Raw genomic sequence first — 16,618 nt, 5'->3', positions numbered from 1 at the left:
TACGGGTTGTTATTATTATACATAAGTACATATAAATAAAGAAATAAAAACATCAAAAGTCAACAGGACAATACTTCTTGGCTAGATTGGAGCCGTGTGGAGGGAAATTTTACGCAGGTACGTACAAACTGACTCTCTCACACTCTTACCCATACCCCCGCTCTAAACACCTCCAACAGGCAAGCTTCAAAATTTAACACATTAGCATCATACTTACAAGTAACAAGAACGATGACAGTCCGCAGCGAGTACTCCCAGATGATGCGGTGTTTGCTGCTCAGCAGCCGGATGCCGATGTACTCGTTCCACAGGATGTCGATGGCCACGTAGCAGGCGAGCCCGTGCGTGATGAAGATCGCGAAGGCCAATAGACACTGGACCACGCTGCCGAGCCTGGAAACAGTGAAAAAGGGTCAGCGTGAAAATTTTGGTAAGATGGAATACAGAGGTAAACATACGAAAGGATAGGAAATTGCTACAGGTGACAATGATACATTTTTAAAAGGTGAGCAGCTTAGTAGCAAATTATCATGAATTAGACCCTGTCATATCAGCGTTCAGCGCTATTTATGCTTATGCATCGTTGATCGGTGCAAGTGGCAAGTAAACCGTGTTGTCCTGTTACATGTTTGATAATATCTGCATCTCATTGGGCTCTCCGACAATGTAGTATAGGTAGGTAGTTCAGGAACTTGCTCCTCAATCAATCATCAATCAATAAAGTTCCAACAACAGCACTTACGTCTCCGATGGCAAGTTGAGCGTGATGCTCCCGGCGGCCTGGTCGCCGTACTGCAGGTATCCGAACAGGCCCATGCCGACATAAAGAACGATGATGGTCACCATGGCCCGGTTCAGCACCCCGAACTTGCCCACGAAGCTCTTTGGCGTCTTCATCTCGTTCTCCAGGGGCAGGATCTGGTGAGGATTTGGATTGTTAGAGTGGGATTTTGTGGTGGGGGATAGATATCTATCCCACCCTCGCTATCAATCCCTCGATAGGGGATGTATTGTGGGGTAAGTAGAACGATTCCAAAACCTTTATTGACTACTTTTATAGGAAAGAAGAAGGTCAGAACTGATACGCTAACTCAACGGAATTATTCCTTCTTACGTGCGTTATTTAATCTTGCATTCTATTCAACTTTCCATAAATGAGCACGCTGTGCAATGATTAGCAGAATAAAACAACCAACAACTCACCACTCCAATCGCTTCCAGCGCGAACAGTACTGTCCCGAAGAAGAGCGGGAACTCTGTGATCTTGCCGGCCGGTACCTTGCCCTCCACCGTGGGCATCTCGCGGAAGATATAGTACAGGATGATGCCGAAACCCACGATCGTCACGGCATTCGCTATGGCCGAAAACGGCGCCAAGTACTTCAGGTCCCGCACCCAGTTGATCAGGATCAAGGGCAGGAGCACTCCCAGCATCACTTGGAACACCGTCACTTCCACCCCGAAGTGTTTCAACACCGACTGAAGGTTCTCAGCCACGAATACTACGTACACACAACATGTGCCAATTTGGTATATTAGCAGGAAAGCGTTCACTACGTGCCTGTAACAAATTAGTTGTTGATTAATTTAGTGCAACAGCGTAATTGATTGTGAAATGACTAGTGATATCAAATTAGCAATGGTATGTGCCAAGGTTTGTAGAAATATTGAGATAGACCGTGTGCAAAATTTAATCTAGAGTTGAATTTTCCGTGACAGAGAATTTATGAGATCCTTCCTTGAACTCTGTTTAGAGCAGGCACTAATGAATTTTGCCAGATGTTCACTTTGAAGTTACTAGAATGATTGAGGTATTCGAACAGTATCCACTATCACTATTCCACAAACGAATCAACCACAACTTACGCAGCATACGGAGCCATCGCCTTGCACCAATCAGGGCCCTCAGACAGAGCGGCCTCAGCAGCAGAGGTATACGTCAGCGACGGCACTTTCCGCCGCTTGCAGAGCGCATAGCAGGAGTCCAGCAAGATGTGTATGCAGTAGGTGCACAGCACGCCGATCACGATGGTGCCGATCGTGCCCACCACGTAGCCAGACTTGGAGAAGGCGTGCGGCATGGCCAGGATGCCTGTGCCTAAGCTGCCCTTCAGCAGATGCAGTAGCGTCTCTGTGTTCCTGTTGAAACAAATGAAAAGCGTTAGCCAATGATTTTTTGTCGGCCAAGACAAGGAAAACCTAGCAACAGACAATACGGCAATTTAATTGCTAAATACTTTACCTAACTACATTATTTTACCTACTAGGAAGCGTAGATATCTCGGAGAGCCATTTTGCGGAAAGTTGAGACGTTTTCCTTGATACCTATCGCCGTTTGTCAAGGCCAAGGCGATCGCTCGTCATTTTAGTACCCTATGTGATCTGGATACGTGATTCCTGGGAAGTGGCGCAGCAACTGGCAGCAAGCTGAACGGTAGGTAGGTAGATGATGGAATGTCCTCATGTCCAGCTTTCTTTTGGCAAGAATCGAAATGTATTTATTTGCTCACTAAGCTGAGGATCTTTTAAGTAGGTACTTAGGTACACCTACTAAATTTAAAATGAACTTAAGTCGTAAAAACTTTTAGTCCAAAATTAAATATGTAACTAAGTAGGTATTTAGGAATTATTAATTAGGTACAATAGGAATTAACATGCACGCACAATAGGCGGCCTTATCGCTAAGAGCTATCTCGTACAGGTATTGTCAAACTGAACGCATTTTTAAAGTCTATCAATCATTTTAACCCGTATAATACCGATTCTTAATGGATTGAGCAATTAAACCAAGATTGAAGTAGGTTGGCAAGCAGATATAGCAATAATAAATGTATCTACTTACTTAATTACTTACCTAGTTTATGTACAAATATTATTTCTAGATCAAACCTGAACTAACCAGTTAAGGTAATATCTGTACGTTAGACTGTACAAACCTATAAGATTGTAGGGTAAGCATTAAGTAAGTCCTAACCAATATCAAGGTATAAGTTTCCTACTTAAAAATATAGGTACTTAGACATAGCAAATACTTTAATAACCTATAGGGTCCTAGGACAATGTACTTACCTATCTAACTTACCTTGTAACTTCTTAACGTATAGACCCAAACTAGGCAGAGCTAGTAATATGGGTATTGGACAACTGATATATCCAGATACATAGATAGATGCATATTAACACTCAAGACACGAGTAAGTAATAGGAGTAATACCTATCTATAATCGAACCCGGGACCTTCAGCATAGCAGTAAGGTTCACTAACCGCTACACCATTCGGTCGTCGCATAGATTACCATGTTGACACACTAAATAGAAGATTCCATAATATGCAATGGGCATATGAATTCATTAAAAATTTCCGTACTTGATGTGTTTAATGAGTCTTTGATGAGCCTACCTACACAATTACACATATATTATATATACTTGAGATGTAGCAGAATGACCCAGAATAAGTTATTACACTCACGGGCAATGAAAAGATTCCACTGAGAAAAACACCAAAACACTCATAAACGGAAAAAGCTCTTAGCTTTATGACGTCTTCTGCATCATTGAAGTAAGTACATTTAACAGAGCTTCAGGATATTATTTATTTATTTATGCTTTTATTGCACAATATACAAATGTAATTATTTACAATCAGATGGACTTTCATTATTTACAATCAGATGGACTTTCGCATGTTCACATTTTAAATTAAATGTTGGAAAAAATTGGGGTAATTTGGTGTCGGCTATTTGTGAGTGGAACTATTTCATTGCCCGTGAGTGTATATTGGGATTTTTTACAAGTATAAAAATAAGCTAAGTGAGGAAAATTTACGCCCTAGGAAGAGATACCTATTAAGTAGGTTTATACCTTCTACATAGTTACCAAAAAACAGAGATATGCAGACAGTATGGAATTTTATCAGTTTCGGTCCGGTGAATGTAGCTACTCGAAACACTAAGCCGTTTTCGTAAAACAGCTGTTCCTTACATTTTAGTTAAGTAGGTAAAGGCCATATTTTCCTAACTGATTGATAATGATCTCTAAGCTCCCACCAAACTTTTTTTACATTCTTTTAAAATCACTTGTAAGTAGTTTTAACTAACTACTTTCTAAATAAATTCATTTTTTACATTATAGTTAATGTTTAAAATACTGATGCTTTTTGAGAAATCTAACTCAGTTCCAACATTTCGCTTTATCAAACAAAATCAAAACTTATGACTCTTTCACTTTCAAAGCTGAACTTCATTATGTAATGCAGGCAACAGTAAACTTACGTGGTAGGGTGGTCCACTTCTCTGTTGTCGTAGGGTTCATATTCCTCCTCCTGCATGTCTTTCTCCTTCATGTTCACCAGGAAAATGCCCTTGTCAGCTCCTGGCCTCTTCTCATCCTTCACCGGTGACAGGCTGAGAAAAAACAGAAGAAAACATAAACAAAAAAACACACAATATGTTAAACAGAAATCACGGAAAATAAAGTTTTACGATACTCAACTCGACAGCCATTATGTCTATAAATGAACACAAGTTAAAATATTTTTATTTATTTTTGAGCTAAACTCATGTTGACAGAAAGAAAAGTTTAAAAAAGTTTTTTCTTCAAACGTCGCCCAACCGCTCAGCCCCGCGACTCGCGAGCTCACACGCCATTGCTAGGAAACCGTCGTGAAATTGGTATTATTGATTTCATTCAATACAAGTATCATTCTATATTTAGATTTTCTTACCTGGAATGAAGTAGTGTAGGCAATCTATGTCTACATGCCTATTGATTTATCGTTTTTCTAGGGCATGCGAGGAAAAGGGCCGTTTTAAAATGGGTCACTTACAAAACTACCTATCCGTGATTGGCGTCTTAATTACATAATTGTACTTTGTTTTTAGTTGTAATAACAGGACTTGGCGTAGTGTTATTAAGTAAAATAAACACACACGACAATGACTACTTATATAAAAAAAACAGTCAATTTCACACCAGTCACACTTCACAACTGCACCACAGATCCTGAAACCTGAAAAGCGCCCCTTCTCAAAAAACTAATGGTTTGGCTTTAAATCCAGTGGTACAGGTTGATTTAAGTCCGTTTGGAATTTATGTAAATAAAATGTTAGTAAACTAGCACTGGATGCGGGCTAGTTTATTAACCCTCCGATCGGACAAGGTGGAAATCATTGGAGGAGGCCTATATTCGACGTCCTATGGCTGATATGATGATGATGATGAATACTAAGAAGTTACGTTTATGTAAAATATCGCGAGGAAACCGGCGCGGCGTATATTCGCTTATTTAGGTACATGGCGTGGAAGTTTCTGTAAGGAGGATTTTTCTGGTTATCCTACATACATATACCATATTAACTTACTAATATTGCTACAGTATCTACATATACTACATATACTTATATGGGTATTATCGGAGCTTATATGGAAAGATATTATGTGTACCTAGTACCTACCTATGTTTGTTTTGTAACGAATTAAACAGTATTTTCTGTTTATGTTAATGTAATGTTGTATGATGCAGTGCTAAAGTTTTATGCTACTTTTATCCCGAATCCATATGGGTGTTCCTTTAGTGCTTAGGTACACTTACATAATATAGGGTAATTGCAACAGTGGATCACTGTTTCACTGTGTACCACTGATACACTGTAGCCACTTCGACCTACATAATTAATTATGTACTTATATACTTTTAAACAATATGCTGATGTATATGTCGCAGGCATCTGGTTTAATCTCCTTTTTGATTGAACCACTAGCCCGTTCATTGGATGGCGCTATTCAGTTGTATGACTAAAGGACAACTCGTCAAGTCGTTGATTGTAACGTTCGACGTCTTGACTGAACGTCATTCAGCGAAGTCGTTGAATGGGATATAGTATAGCAACTTTGTAATGTCTGGTTAGGGTGAACATGACCAGACAAGAGTCAACAAAAAGACTATGTTACAAAGCTCTTGTCTCACAAATTAACTAAACAATAACAATAAACGTACCTTCATATTGTTGTTCATAATTATCCAGTTTCGCCACAATTTTTTCTTTGAAACTATCCGCCCGCGGCGTACTAATAGGTAAATCCATGTTGTCACACTATTTTAACACAAATAACGCACTTTAAAGCTAATGTACTTAGGTGTTTTTGTGTCAGCTGTTAGCTGTTAGAAAGACGCCATATTTGTTTTATTCACCACCTGACTGATTTTAAGTCAGCTAACTAGTTGGACGTTTTGTGACGCTTGTACAATCAACGTTCGGCCTAGTCGTACAATTGAGTAGCGCCATTCAATGAACGGGCTAGTGGTTCAATCAAAAAGGAGATTAAACCAGATGCCTGCGACATATACATACTATATTTTTTATAGTTACATTGCGTAGGTACCTTTGTGGAAGGAAGTCGTCTGGCTCGAACGAGGGGTTGACCATCGGACCGCTCTCTCGCCTCCCCCATTCCACGGCATCGTTCTGAAACAATAGCAAATGATTGTTGTTGCGATGAAAAACAAATAATATACCTATATGTATAGAGGAATTGAGAAACTCCTCTTCCCTTAGAAGTCGGTACAAAACGAAATAAATGTACCTAGATTCTGATAAACTTTAATTTTAGCGATGTCAAACTACGCATTTTTCCATTGGAAAATGAGATTTACGAAAGCTATATAGTTAGAGTAGAATTTTAAACAATTAATTTTAAGGTTTTCACAGCAATCATATTAAAAGTGCCATCAGAATCGACATCATTTAGGTAAGTACATACTATACATTCCGCAAAACTTTAAATATTTGTTCAATTAAATTTAAAAAATACTTATTTGGTATAAAATAGGCCAAACCTGAGTAAGAACTACTGAAAGTGACTCATTTGCGTCATCGTTCTTTGTAAGCCGTACATAAGGAATTTAAAAACTATGTAGAATAACGAGTAATGTAATTATTTACTTGTGAGTATTTGTTGAGCTGTGTATATGGTTGGTGGTGGGTAATAATAGCAGACGGAGACGGTATGCATATAACTAAGGTATATTTTACCTATGTACATGCTGGTATCGTATACTTATACGTATCACATACACCTTACCATAAACAAATAAGAACTTGAATAAAACTGAATTTATTTAAAATTTAGCACCAAAATAACTTGTTTTCCTGGTGGTAAAGAATAGGAGTATAAGGTACGATTTTTACACTTTTTCACGCGTTTTAATAAGATCACAATTTAGGCCATTTACAGAAAGAAAGTTGGAAACATATGATAAGAGCTTACTTTAGTATCGATATTTTGGTTGCGAATATCCGTTTCGGCAAAGTATGAAAAAGTAAGCGCTTATAAATTTCCAGGTTTCTTTCTGTATACGGCCCTAGGATTTATTTCAGGGGTCCTACTTATCGTCTGGAACTACCGCTCTGCCCCAACTATTTGCGAATTTTTCTATAATTTATTCGGAATAAACAACAAACTGACACTTCCGAGCTTTTATTAAAAAAATAACTTTCGACCGAGAAAGACCAGGGTAACTACAAATGATAATATTCACCAGATGCATGAATATACATATGTATAAAGTGAGACGAGATGAAAAAAAACGTCTATACGCAAATGACGCAAAGCTTGGTAGCTATGACCACTTATCTTTTTTACATAACATAATTATTTCGCAACCAGAAACAATGTTAATTAATTTTCGCCAATAGCACTAAAGCAAAAATATTTGGCAAAATGCCACGAAAGCGGCGCTCTAGAACATGATAAATGCACATTACTCTGTATAACATAGAATGACACAAAAAAACATTGTTGTTATATGTATATAATATATGAGTATATATTATAACCAGTACAGGGAAGGCGCCAACAACACAGTCTGATGACATTAACGACCGAAATAGCCATTATGTTAGTACTTATACTTGTGAATGAAGAGTAACAACAAAGTTTTTCAGCTGAAAATAGCTGTAACAGGAATCGTGATACAATCATTATTATCTGCCAATACGGTCACATAGGAATACTCCTTTCAGCGCTGTGTAATGTTGTACTCTGGAGGCTTACTCTACAGGGTGTTGCAAAATTGGTATACTAAGCCGAAACCTACATGTGCAGCATGGTATATCTAAGCCCGAATCTGAAATCAGTATTTGGAAATTCGCGAAAAAAAAAATTATTTTCCCATAGTAAAAAGTCACGTGACCAACAAAGTTTCTATGGAAAATGGAAAAATAAATCGCGAATTTTCAGATTCAGGCTTAGATATACCATGGTGCACATGTAGGTTTCGGCTTAGTATACCCTTTTTGCAACACCCTGTATAACAAACGAGAGCTGTCGTGCAATTGGCACGTTTAATATAACGAGATACCAGTCGTAGTTCGCGTAGCAGCACTTTGAAACTTAGTTTTTCGTCATATAGTGACCCCTCTGTCCTTAGCCTTCCTCATACAGCCTACACGAGAGGGTCTCACAAATAAACAATAATTATTTGTAATGTCTGTTCCCGCGAGCTTCGCCTTAAAAAGTTTTCCCTTGGGAATTCCGGGATAAAAAGTAGCCTATGTTCTTTCTCAGAGTCTAGCTAGCTAGACCATATGAAAACCAAATTTCATTCAAATCCGTTCAGTAGTTTGGGCGTGAAAGAGTAACAGACATACATACAGACACAGTTACTTTCGCATTTATATTATTAGTTAAGATTAAGATTCGGTCAGTTATGTAGCCCGCTGCCACTTAAACTTCTTCGCATCTCTTCAGTGAATTTGACTTTGACTAGAATTTTATTATCAAAGGTAAGTGAGTATGTAATAATAATAATCATAAATAGGTGTCTCTATGAGACTCGTATCCTACAAAGCTACAGTTACGTTTTTTTTTTAATTAACTACGGATCAAAAATCCGAAAATAAGAATAACTGGTTCTAAATTAAGTAAGCAATATAATGAAGTTTTCATGCTTACACATAAATAAAATATTTTGACGGAAAAAAACTATGATTTTAAAATGTGAATCTTTAATTTGCGCAGTTCAACTGTTTATTATTAAGTTCAAAACATTATTTATAAATATTTATTACCCATGCTCTGTGACGTCATCTCGGCCACCCCAAAATAAATCTAAGTATTTGAATTAAATTAAGTAAGTAGGTACTTATACATAAGAAAGTCAACTCTGCCTTGGTTTTGAATTTAGGGTAAGTAATTAGGTACCTATGTATTAGTAAGTATGTACTTCCCTATCTTATATATAGGTACTTAATTATAATGAGAATAATTTATGTTATAAGTTTATACTACATTTTGTCATGATCTTTGTCGATGACGCCAATTCTCACTGGTCTTTCTTGGTTAACAAAAAACTGAATGGGGTCAATGACTGGTCTCGAGGCAGCAACATTATACGAAAGTATTGACCATATCCTTAGTCCTCTCCTTGACTCTTTTATTAAAACAAACCAGTTCCTTAAATTATCTTAATGATTTTACCAAGAATACTACTTAAGTATATTACTTACTCGTATCTTTAAAGTGGATAGGTGTTTGATTTTTTGTTACGTTATACAAAATGGCGATACGGCTCGCAACGTACCACGTTAGTACAAATATACAGCGAAAAGCGAGTGGCTCGCTTGCGAGTCACCTCTGACTACCCCTTCGGAGATTACAGTCGTGAGCCATGTCGTGAGTATACTAAAATAATTATATATATGTACTTATGCAATGTATAGCAAAAAGGTCAACTTGTCGTTAAGGACGCAACTAAGAATACGGTACGGGTGTGTGTATCTTATCCTTGCCTGGTGAATTAAATAAAAAATGCCAAGACTTTTTTAATATTATTATACAGGGTGTTACAAAATTTATTTGTAAATGTGACGGATGACCAAGATTTACCGTGGACCGTGCCTTTAATAGTACGACATAAAAAAATATTTTCTTTGATGTATTTATAAACTTTATGGTTTATGGGTGATAGATAGGTCCTGTGCAGTGCTTATAGTGAGTATAATTACATAGTAGATACAATCTTACTCAGTTCGTCGCTGAACTTGTGTAGTATATGGCCGTGTAATACTATTACTTGCAATCACATCACTGAAATTCAAACACTACACTACTATGTATTTGTTTTGGTTCCGTTGCCAAGGCAATGCGACACATATAGGTATTCAGGTATTCAGGCTGGCTAGGTAGTAGGTATATTATACGTACAAATATGCAAATAAAACGATAGCAAACATTCCGTCTAGGTTTTAATTGCTATAATAATGTAATAAAATAATATCGCTTAGATTATTTTCATGAGGACCTAAACGGTCTTTAAATGTTCACCACGGCCCAAAAATAGGGGGCGATATCATTATAATAACATTTTACTTATCTACATTTTCTTTCAGAGTATAAAGTATGGCCAACTCATAGCTATAGGAAATGATGCCCGTGAGTGACGTATTGACTGTTACTCGTACTCTACCTACAGTCAAACTATAAAGTCCTGACACCAAAGAGTGCGATTTTGCTAAGACTTTTTATGATCATTAGTTATTTACTTACTTTTACATACATTTTAAAAATAAAATACCGATTGATTATGAATTTTTAACGGATTTGTCCTTTAATAAATACACTCGCGAGCAACCAAATCGACTCAAGCCTTGACGGCGCAAACATACCTACATTAATACAAGTAAAATTATGAATAGAAATAATAAAAATGACATGTCATTTAAAAGCTTAAGATGTCAGCTTTAATTTGATATCATTATTATTGAAATCCATTCATCATTTTTGAAATAAATGATGTCTGAACGCAATTGTAGGAAAAACGGGAATTTAGGAAAAAAGGGTATGGGTATCGTATTATACAAATTAAACAAAAAATGTTAAGATAAAAATTTATTTATTTAAATCAATACTTTGTATTGCCCCCTCTTGCCCTAATTACAGCCTGCAGCCTGTTTCTCATAGACCTTATCAACTTTTTGACAGTTTCCTGAGGAATGCCGTCCCACTCCTCTAATAAAGCTGTCTTCAGCTCGTCCACGCTTGCAGGGACTGGATTCCTGGCCCGAACTCTTCTTTTGAGCTCGTCCCATAAGTGTTCGATGGGATTCAGGTCAGGACTGAGCGCAGGCCAGTCCATCGTGCGCAATTCCTTCTCTCTCAGAAACTGCCGACTGACTCGTGCCGTGTGGCAGCGGGCATTGTCGTGCATTAGCACGAAGTCTTCACCGACAAATTCTGCATAGGGCACAACATGACCGAGTAGAATGTCGGTGATGTACCGATCAGCTGTTAACCCGCCTCCTCGGCCGCCTCCAGGCACGAAAACAAGTGCGGTTTTTCCCTCTAGAGAAATACCAGCCCACATCATGCAGGAACCGCCGCCATATGCTACTGTTTCAGCGAAACAACATTGGGCAAATCGTTCCCCCGGACGCCGGTAGACCCGGCCTCTCCTGTCACTGCCATGCAGACACACTCTGCACTCATCAGTAAACAGGACCGACCGCCATTGCGCAATGCTCCAATCGAGATGCTCTCGAGCAAACTGAAGACGCGCTTGTCGGTGGCCTGCAGTCAATTTGGGGCCTGATGCAGGTCTTTTTGGTGTCAAGTTGGCTTCCTTCAAGCGTCTTCTCACTGTCCACTCGCTGACAGCCACTTGTCGTACACGTCTCAGTTCTTGCTGCACATCAACGCCCGTAAGGTGTCGATTGCGCAGCGAGGTTGAGACAATGAAGCGGTCGTCTCTCTCTGAAGTGCAGCGGTGGCGGCCCGTTCTTGGTCTTCGATTGAAGGCACCAGTCTCTTGGAACCGTCTGTATACTCGGGATACAGCAGACTGGCTCAAGTGGAGCTGGGCAGCGACTGCTCGCTGACTTAACCCTTGTTGCAGCAAGGCAACAACTTGAGCAGCTTCTTCTGGTGTGGTATCCATGGGTTTGCGAAAACAAGGAATACAATGCAACGAGATGTGTACCGGTCTACTTGCAACAAGCGACTGATAAGGTACACCGGATGTGGAAAGGTTTTATAGCGGGATCAGGTAGCGCAAGGCGTGGATTCCTAATGAGGTAATTAACACTGACGGGCAATTAAAATGCGTTATTAAATCTGCGCTTAGTTTTTTTTTATGGTATTGATCTTAATTGAAAGCCTAATTCTTCAGCTTTCGAATGACATATCACTTTTATATTTACCATTTATCGTTTTAGGAAAATCAATGTATATGTGCGCCGTGAAGGCTTGAGTCGATTTGGTTGCTCGCGAGTGTATAACAGATCGATTACATACGATCTTAAACAATTAGTTAGGATCCACTTCCGTTTTCACGACTTTATAGTTGGCCTGTACGCTCTCTGGCTAATTCTTTCACTACAGTGGTACACCCCCCTAGTCCAACCCTAGAGATTATCACCGACACACTAAGAAGAGCTCGGGTTAGATATTTATATATTTTTTGATTTTTTATTAGGTAGTTACCTATGTATGAATTGATCAAGTTTCTTTCCATCCTACCTAACTTACATCCGGGATACCAAATCTGTTGTAGTGACTATGTTGTCACAAAGGTTTTTTTTAACTCTAAACGATAAAGCACGAAGTGTATGCGTTAATGAACTTATTTACATTTTAAGTCGTCTTGAAGGTAGGTATAAATTATGTACAGTACGTAGATACATATACAATATATACCTATACTTAACATAGTACGTTATTTACTGTGGTATTTACTTTTCAAATAAATAGTTTGTTTTGACGAGCCGTTTTCGTGCAGCACCTCAGTTGCTAATTTTAACTTTGATAATAAAAATAAAATACTTATATATAAGTATATGAATATAGCATGAAATACGAAGGCATATTCCATTGATTAGTAAATATAAATAGGTAATATATTTTGTATAACTGGTATACCTACGTAAATAACTGAATGTCATGGAGCCTACCATACAACGTAAACATAAACGTAATTTTGTTTTTATATTACCTACCACCATATCTTTGTGAAGGTACGTAATTTATGTGTATTTTATTTCAATCGCCAATTGACACATTACATACATTCCTTTTATATAATACATTATACCTAGTCTTGTAGGTGCAGTTATGGGTGCATTAATAACTAAATCACATAATCACGTCATCCGTAATTAGGTAAACTAAATAACTAGTATCGTAAGGAACCGGTTTTGGCTTTAAACTAGTATTTAACAACCTCATTAATTCTGTATTTTGTTGTATTAAATCATTTGCATAAATGGCTGTGCCCCCATTATAACCGATAAATACCGTGAAATGACAAGGTTGGACCCACGAGAGATTTGAATGACTATGAATATGTATAGGAAAAAATAATTCAAAAAATTACATTCACATTAAATATAATTTTAATAATATAATTATATTCTTTGTTGTTGTTGTCGCTCCAGAGATATTGCAGGTACTTACCTAACTAATAACTAATAGTACTTAAATAACTATATTATTTAGGTAAGAAGGTATATAATTACAGTTATTAACTTAGAAGTGTATACCGTTTCTTCGTAAAGCCAGTTAAATAAGCTCGATATCGACATTTAAGTACGTTATAATGATTGGTAGATACAATATTGATCCGTGCTTTTATTTATTTATTTAAGTAAGTACCGAATCCTTCATTAGCTTCCTGAGAATAATATATTGTGACACTGGCTGGACCTAGTGTGTATAATATAAATTTACATATACGGGAAAACTCGCGAAAGTAAATTCACTGTCGGAAGCACCGCAATTTTGTTGACATTGGGAGCTGGAGGGTTACTCTTGCTTTACAAAATACGAACAAATTATAGTATGCTTGCAATCGGCACATTTAATACATAATACACCGCGATATAGTCGAGGTTACTGCAGCTTCGAACCTTAGGGCCTTACCTACCACAAAAACTTAGACAGTATTTAACAGATGTTTAGTGCTGTCAAACGCCTACAAAATCTGTCAAATTTTGTTTTAACCACTTGTTAAACAGTGTTTAAAGTTTTTTGTGGTAATACAGTTAGTGTTTCATAAGCTAGAGTGACTGCCTGTGAGCTTGCTTACCAAATTTAGTGGCAAACTGGCAAATAACGGAATCTGGAACCTCGAAAACACGGCACCTGCCATACTCTGGCCGCTGATGTGTTTTTGCGGAATATTCTCAAAAGCAGTGGCTCCATTTGTCGTATCATAAGTGGCGGCTGCGGAGGGTCCAGGGTATTCCTGTCCTCGCCACGATCCCAAAGCGATCGAGATGTGGAAACCAATCCGAACTAACAAACGACTAGGCAGGACATATTTTTTTGTACTCATCATCATTATCTTACTCTATAGAATGTCACTCCGACTTTTGCATCCCCTAGATCGGAGAGTACGAGCAGAATGTTAAACACTGTAGAAATATACTAGATAGAACCATAATGTCCATAGACAACACTTAAGTAGGTATACCCAGTTTTATGTATCGTGTAAACTCGGTGATTATGAATTTACCACATTACTATAGTATAGGTCATATAGCTAGGTAACATAATATATCTCTGAATGCATTACTGTTGCAGTGCTTGGCTGCTTGGAGTATATTGCTAAATATCTCCGAATAAGGATTTCACGCAACCGGACCAAACTGGTTGAAAATCGCGTGAGTGCCGCCCACAACGTGGACGGTCTATTCAGTTAAGTATTAAAATTAAATAAAAACATAAATTTTTACCCAAACATGATACAAAAGTTAATACCTAGTAGGTAAGTAATACTTTGATATTATGACGGAAATTTGCATTATATTGTTCAAGCATAAGTAATTTTGTGTGTTGTGTCTGGAAATACGTTCGTAACAACGTATTTTTTTCTTACACTTTAAGTAATTTTAAAGCGGATTTTACAAAAGCTTATGGTAATTGGTAATCTACTTACAGCATGTCTAATGATCAGTGTCAGTGCACTGTGGTGGTGGTACCTACATCCTAACTAATATTATAAATGCGAAAGTAACTGTGTCTGTCTGTCTGTCTGTCTGTCTGTCTGTCTGTTACTCTTTCACGCCAAAACTACTGAACTGATTTGAATGAAATTTGGTATACATATGGTCTAGACCCTGGGAAAGAACATAGGCTACTTTTTATCCCGGGATTCCCACGGGAAAACTTTTTAAGGCGAAGCGAAGCGCGCGGGAACAGCTAGTAATTTGTATATGTTTGATGTTCCCACATATTTATTCATTTATTATTATTTAAATAAGCATTACACTTAAGTATATATAAAAAAGTAGCGTTTTTTTAATAAGTCTTTTTTTATATTGTTTAAATACAGTTGTACTTATACCATATTATAAATAAGGTACCTACCATCATGCATCAAACGTACTGTACTTGCTGTATACTGTGTGAATCACACTTTACTGTATTCCTGTGGAATACAGAGTTCTTCCGGCCCCAGCATTATATTGTACGGAGTACGGATACTGGCGACAATGCGGAATAATTACCTGATCCAACGATAACATTTTAAATATAAGTAAGTACTTGTGTAAGTACAGTCCATCTATGAAGTCATGAAAATAAACAGTGCGATTATGACCATGGGGATATGCATAAAGGTTCCATTCGAGAGAGCCAGAGGTGCAGATACCTAGTTACATAATACATGGGTAGAGTTATATTTACCTGGCATTACCTAAATTACCATTACCCCCCCCCGCGCGCCGCGCAACCGAGTAGACGTGTTTATGTGTCGCTCTCAATTTGTTTATCTTTTAATTGATTTAAACATTAATTTCAACAAAAGTTCTACCTAAGTGCAGTAATACAACGTATTTAAGCCGGCCTACTCAATAATCTCAGTCCTAAAGTGCATATAAATAAGTGAACTATACCATTTTCCAGAACCAATGATATGGGGGACGTTTTCATGACGTTTTGAGTTTGGCAGTTTTAGAGATGTCCGAGAAAAAAATTCTATAGACTTGTACCTATCGATATTTGTACGGGTCAATTTGTATGTGTCAGATTAAACACCGACATTGATGATCAGTTCATCTTGCAAACAATCTATCCGAGCCAAATAGTCACAGTCCTGTAATATAATTCTTTTTGTTCTATCAACCAAACTCAAATGAATTACAAACTCACGACATTCCGAGTTTAAAACAGCCTTTCTCGGCATTTTGACAAAAATAACAAACAAAATGACAAAAAACAGACCGAAATTTTCCAACAACAATTGTATAATAAAACCATAAATTAAACTTCACTCAAATTATACGAAGGATATCGATGAACTACATGAAGTTAGATTATTAATAAAATATATTAAAATTGTTATTATTCTGAGAGGCAGCATGAGAGAGATATGCACTCTGATTAAAAACATCATAGTTTGTTTTAAAGCTGTTGAGTTACTATAATGCAATGTAAAAAATTCTAATATTTTATCGATTTCAGAACGTCGACTTTGATGTGTCCCGTCTCTAGTACGTTCCATTTTACCAAAGTGTGTACTCAAGAAATATATATTATCTGTGGTCGTTGTGAATAAAATGACACATTTTGCAATAGTATTCATGCGTTAAATGGAAAATTTTAAAGTGTCACCCATATCATT

The 16,618-nt window shown here is 37.4% G+C and overlaps 1 protein-coding gene across 2 annotated transcripts in view; it reads right to left on the bottom strand.

The window, feature by feature from the left end:
• Positions 1–16,618, bottom strand: part of LOC105398054 (proton-coupled amino acid transporter-like protein CG1139) — a 40,292-nt gene that overhangs the window by 2,372 nt on the left and 21,302 nt on the right. The window contains exons 1-7 of one of the 2 annotated variants that reach the window (XM_038121840.2): positions 10,027–10,142; positions 6,385–6,467; positions 4,275–4,406; positions 1,867–2,139; positions 1,204–1,561; positions 743–918; positions 218–393 (exon numbers count right to left, since the gene is read on the bottom strand). In XM_038121840.2, coding sequence (XP_037977768.2) covers positions 218–393; positions 743–918; positions 1,204–1,561; positions 1,867–2,139; positions 4,275–4,406; positions 6,385–6,428 — 1,159 coding nt within the window. In that variant the 5' untranslated portion in view covers positions 6,429–6,467; positions 10,027–10,142. Of the gene's footprint in view, positions 1–217; positions 394–742; positions 919–1,203; positions 1,562–1,866; positions 2,140–4,274; positions 4,407–6,384; positions 6,468–10,026; positions 10,143–16,618 lie in introns of those variants that run through there. The other variant, XM_011570110.3, reaches the window with a different exon arrangement.

This window comes from Plutella xylostella, chromosome Z, assembly GCF_932276165.1.
Source record: "Plutella xylostella chromosome Z, ilPluXylo3.1, whole genome shotgun sequence".
Classification (NCBI taxonomy): Eukaryota; Metazoa; Arthropoda; class Insecta; order Lepidoptera; family Plutellidae; genus Plutella; species Plutella xylostella.
This window is presented reverse-complemented; position numbering and strand designations above follow the sequence as displayed.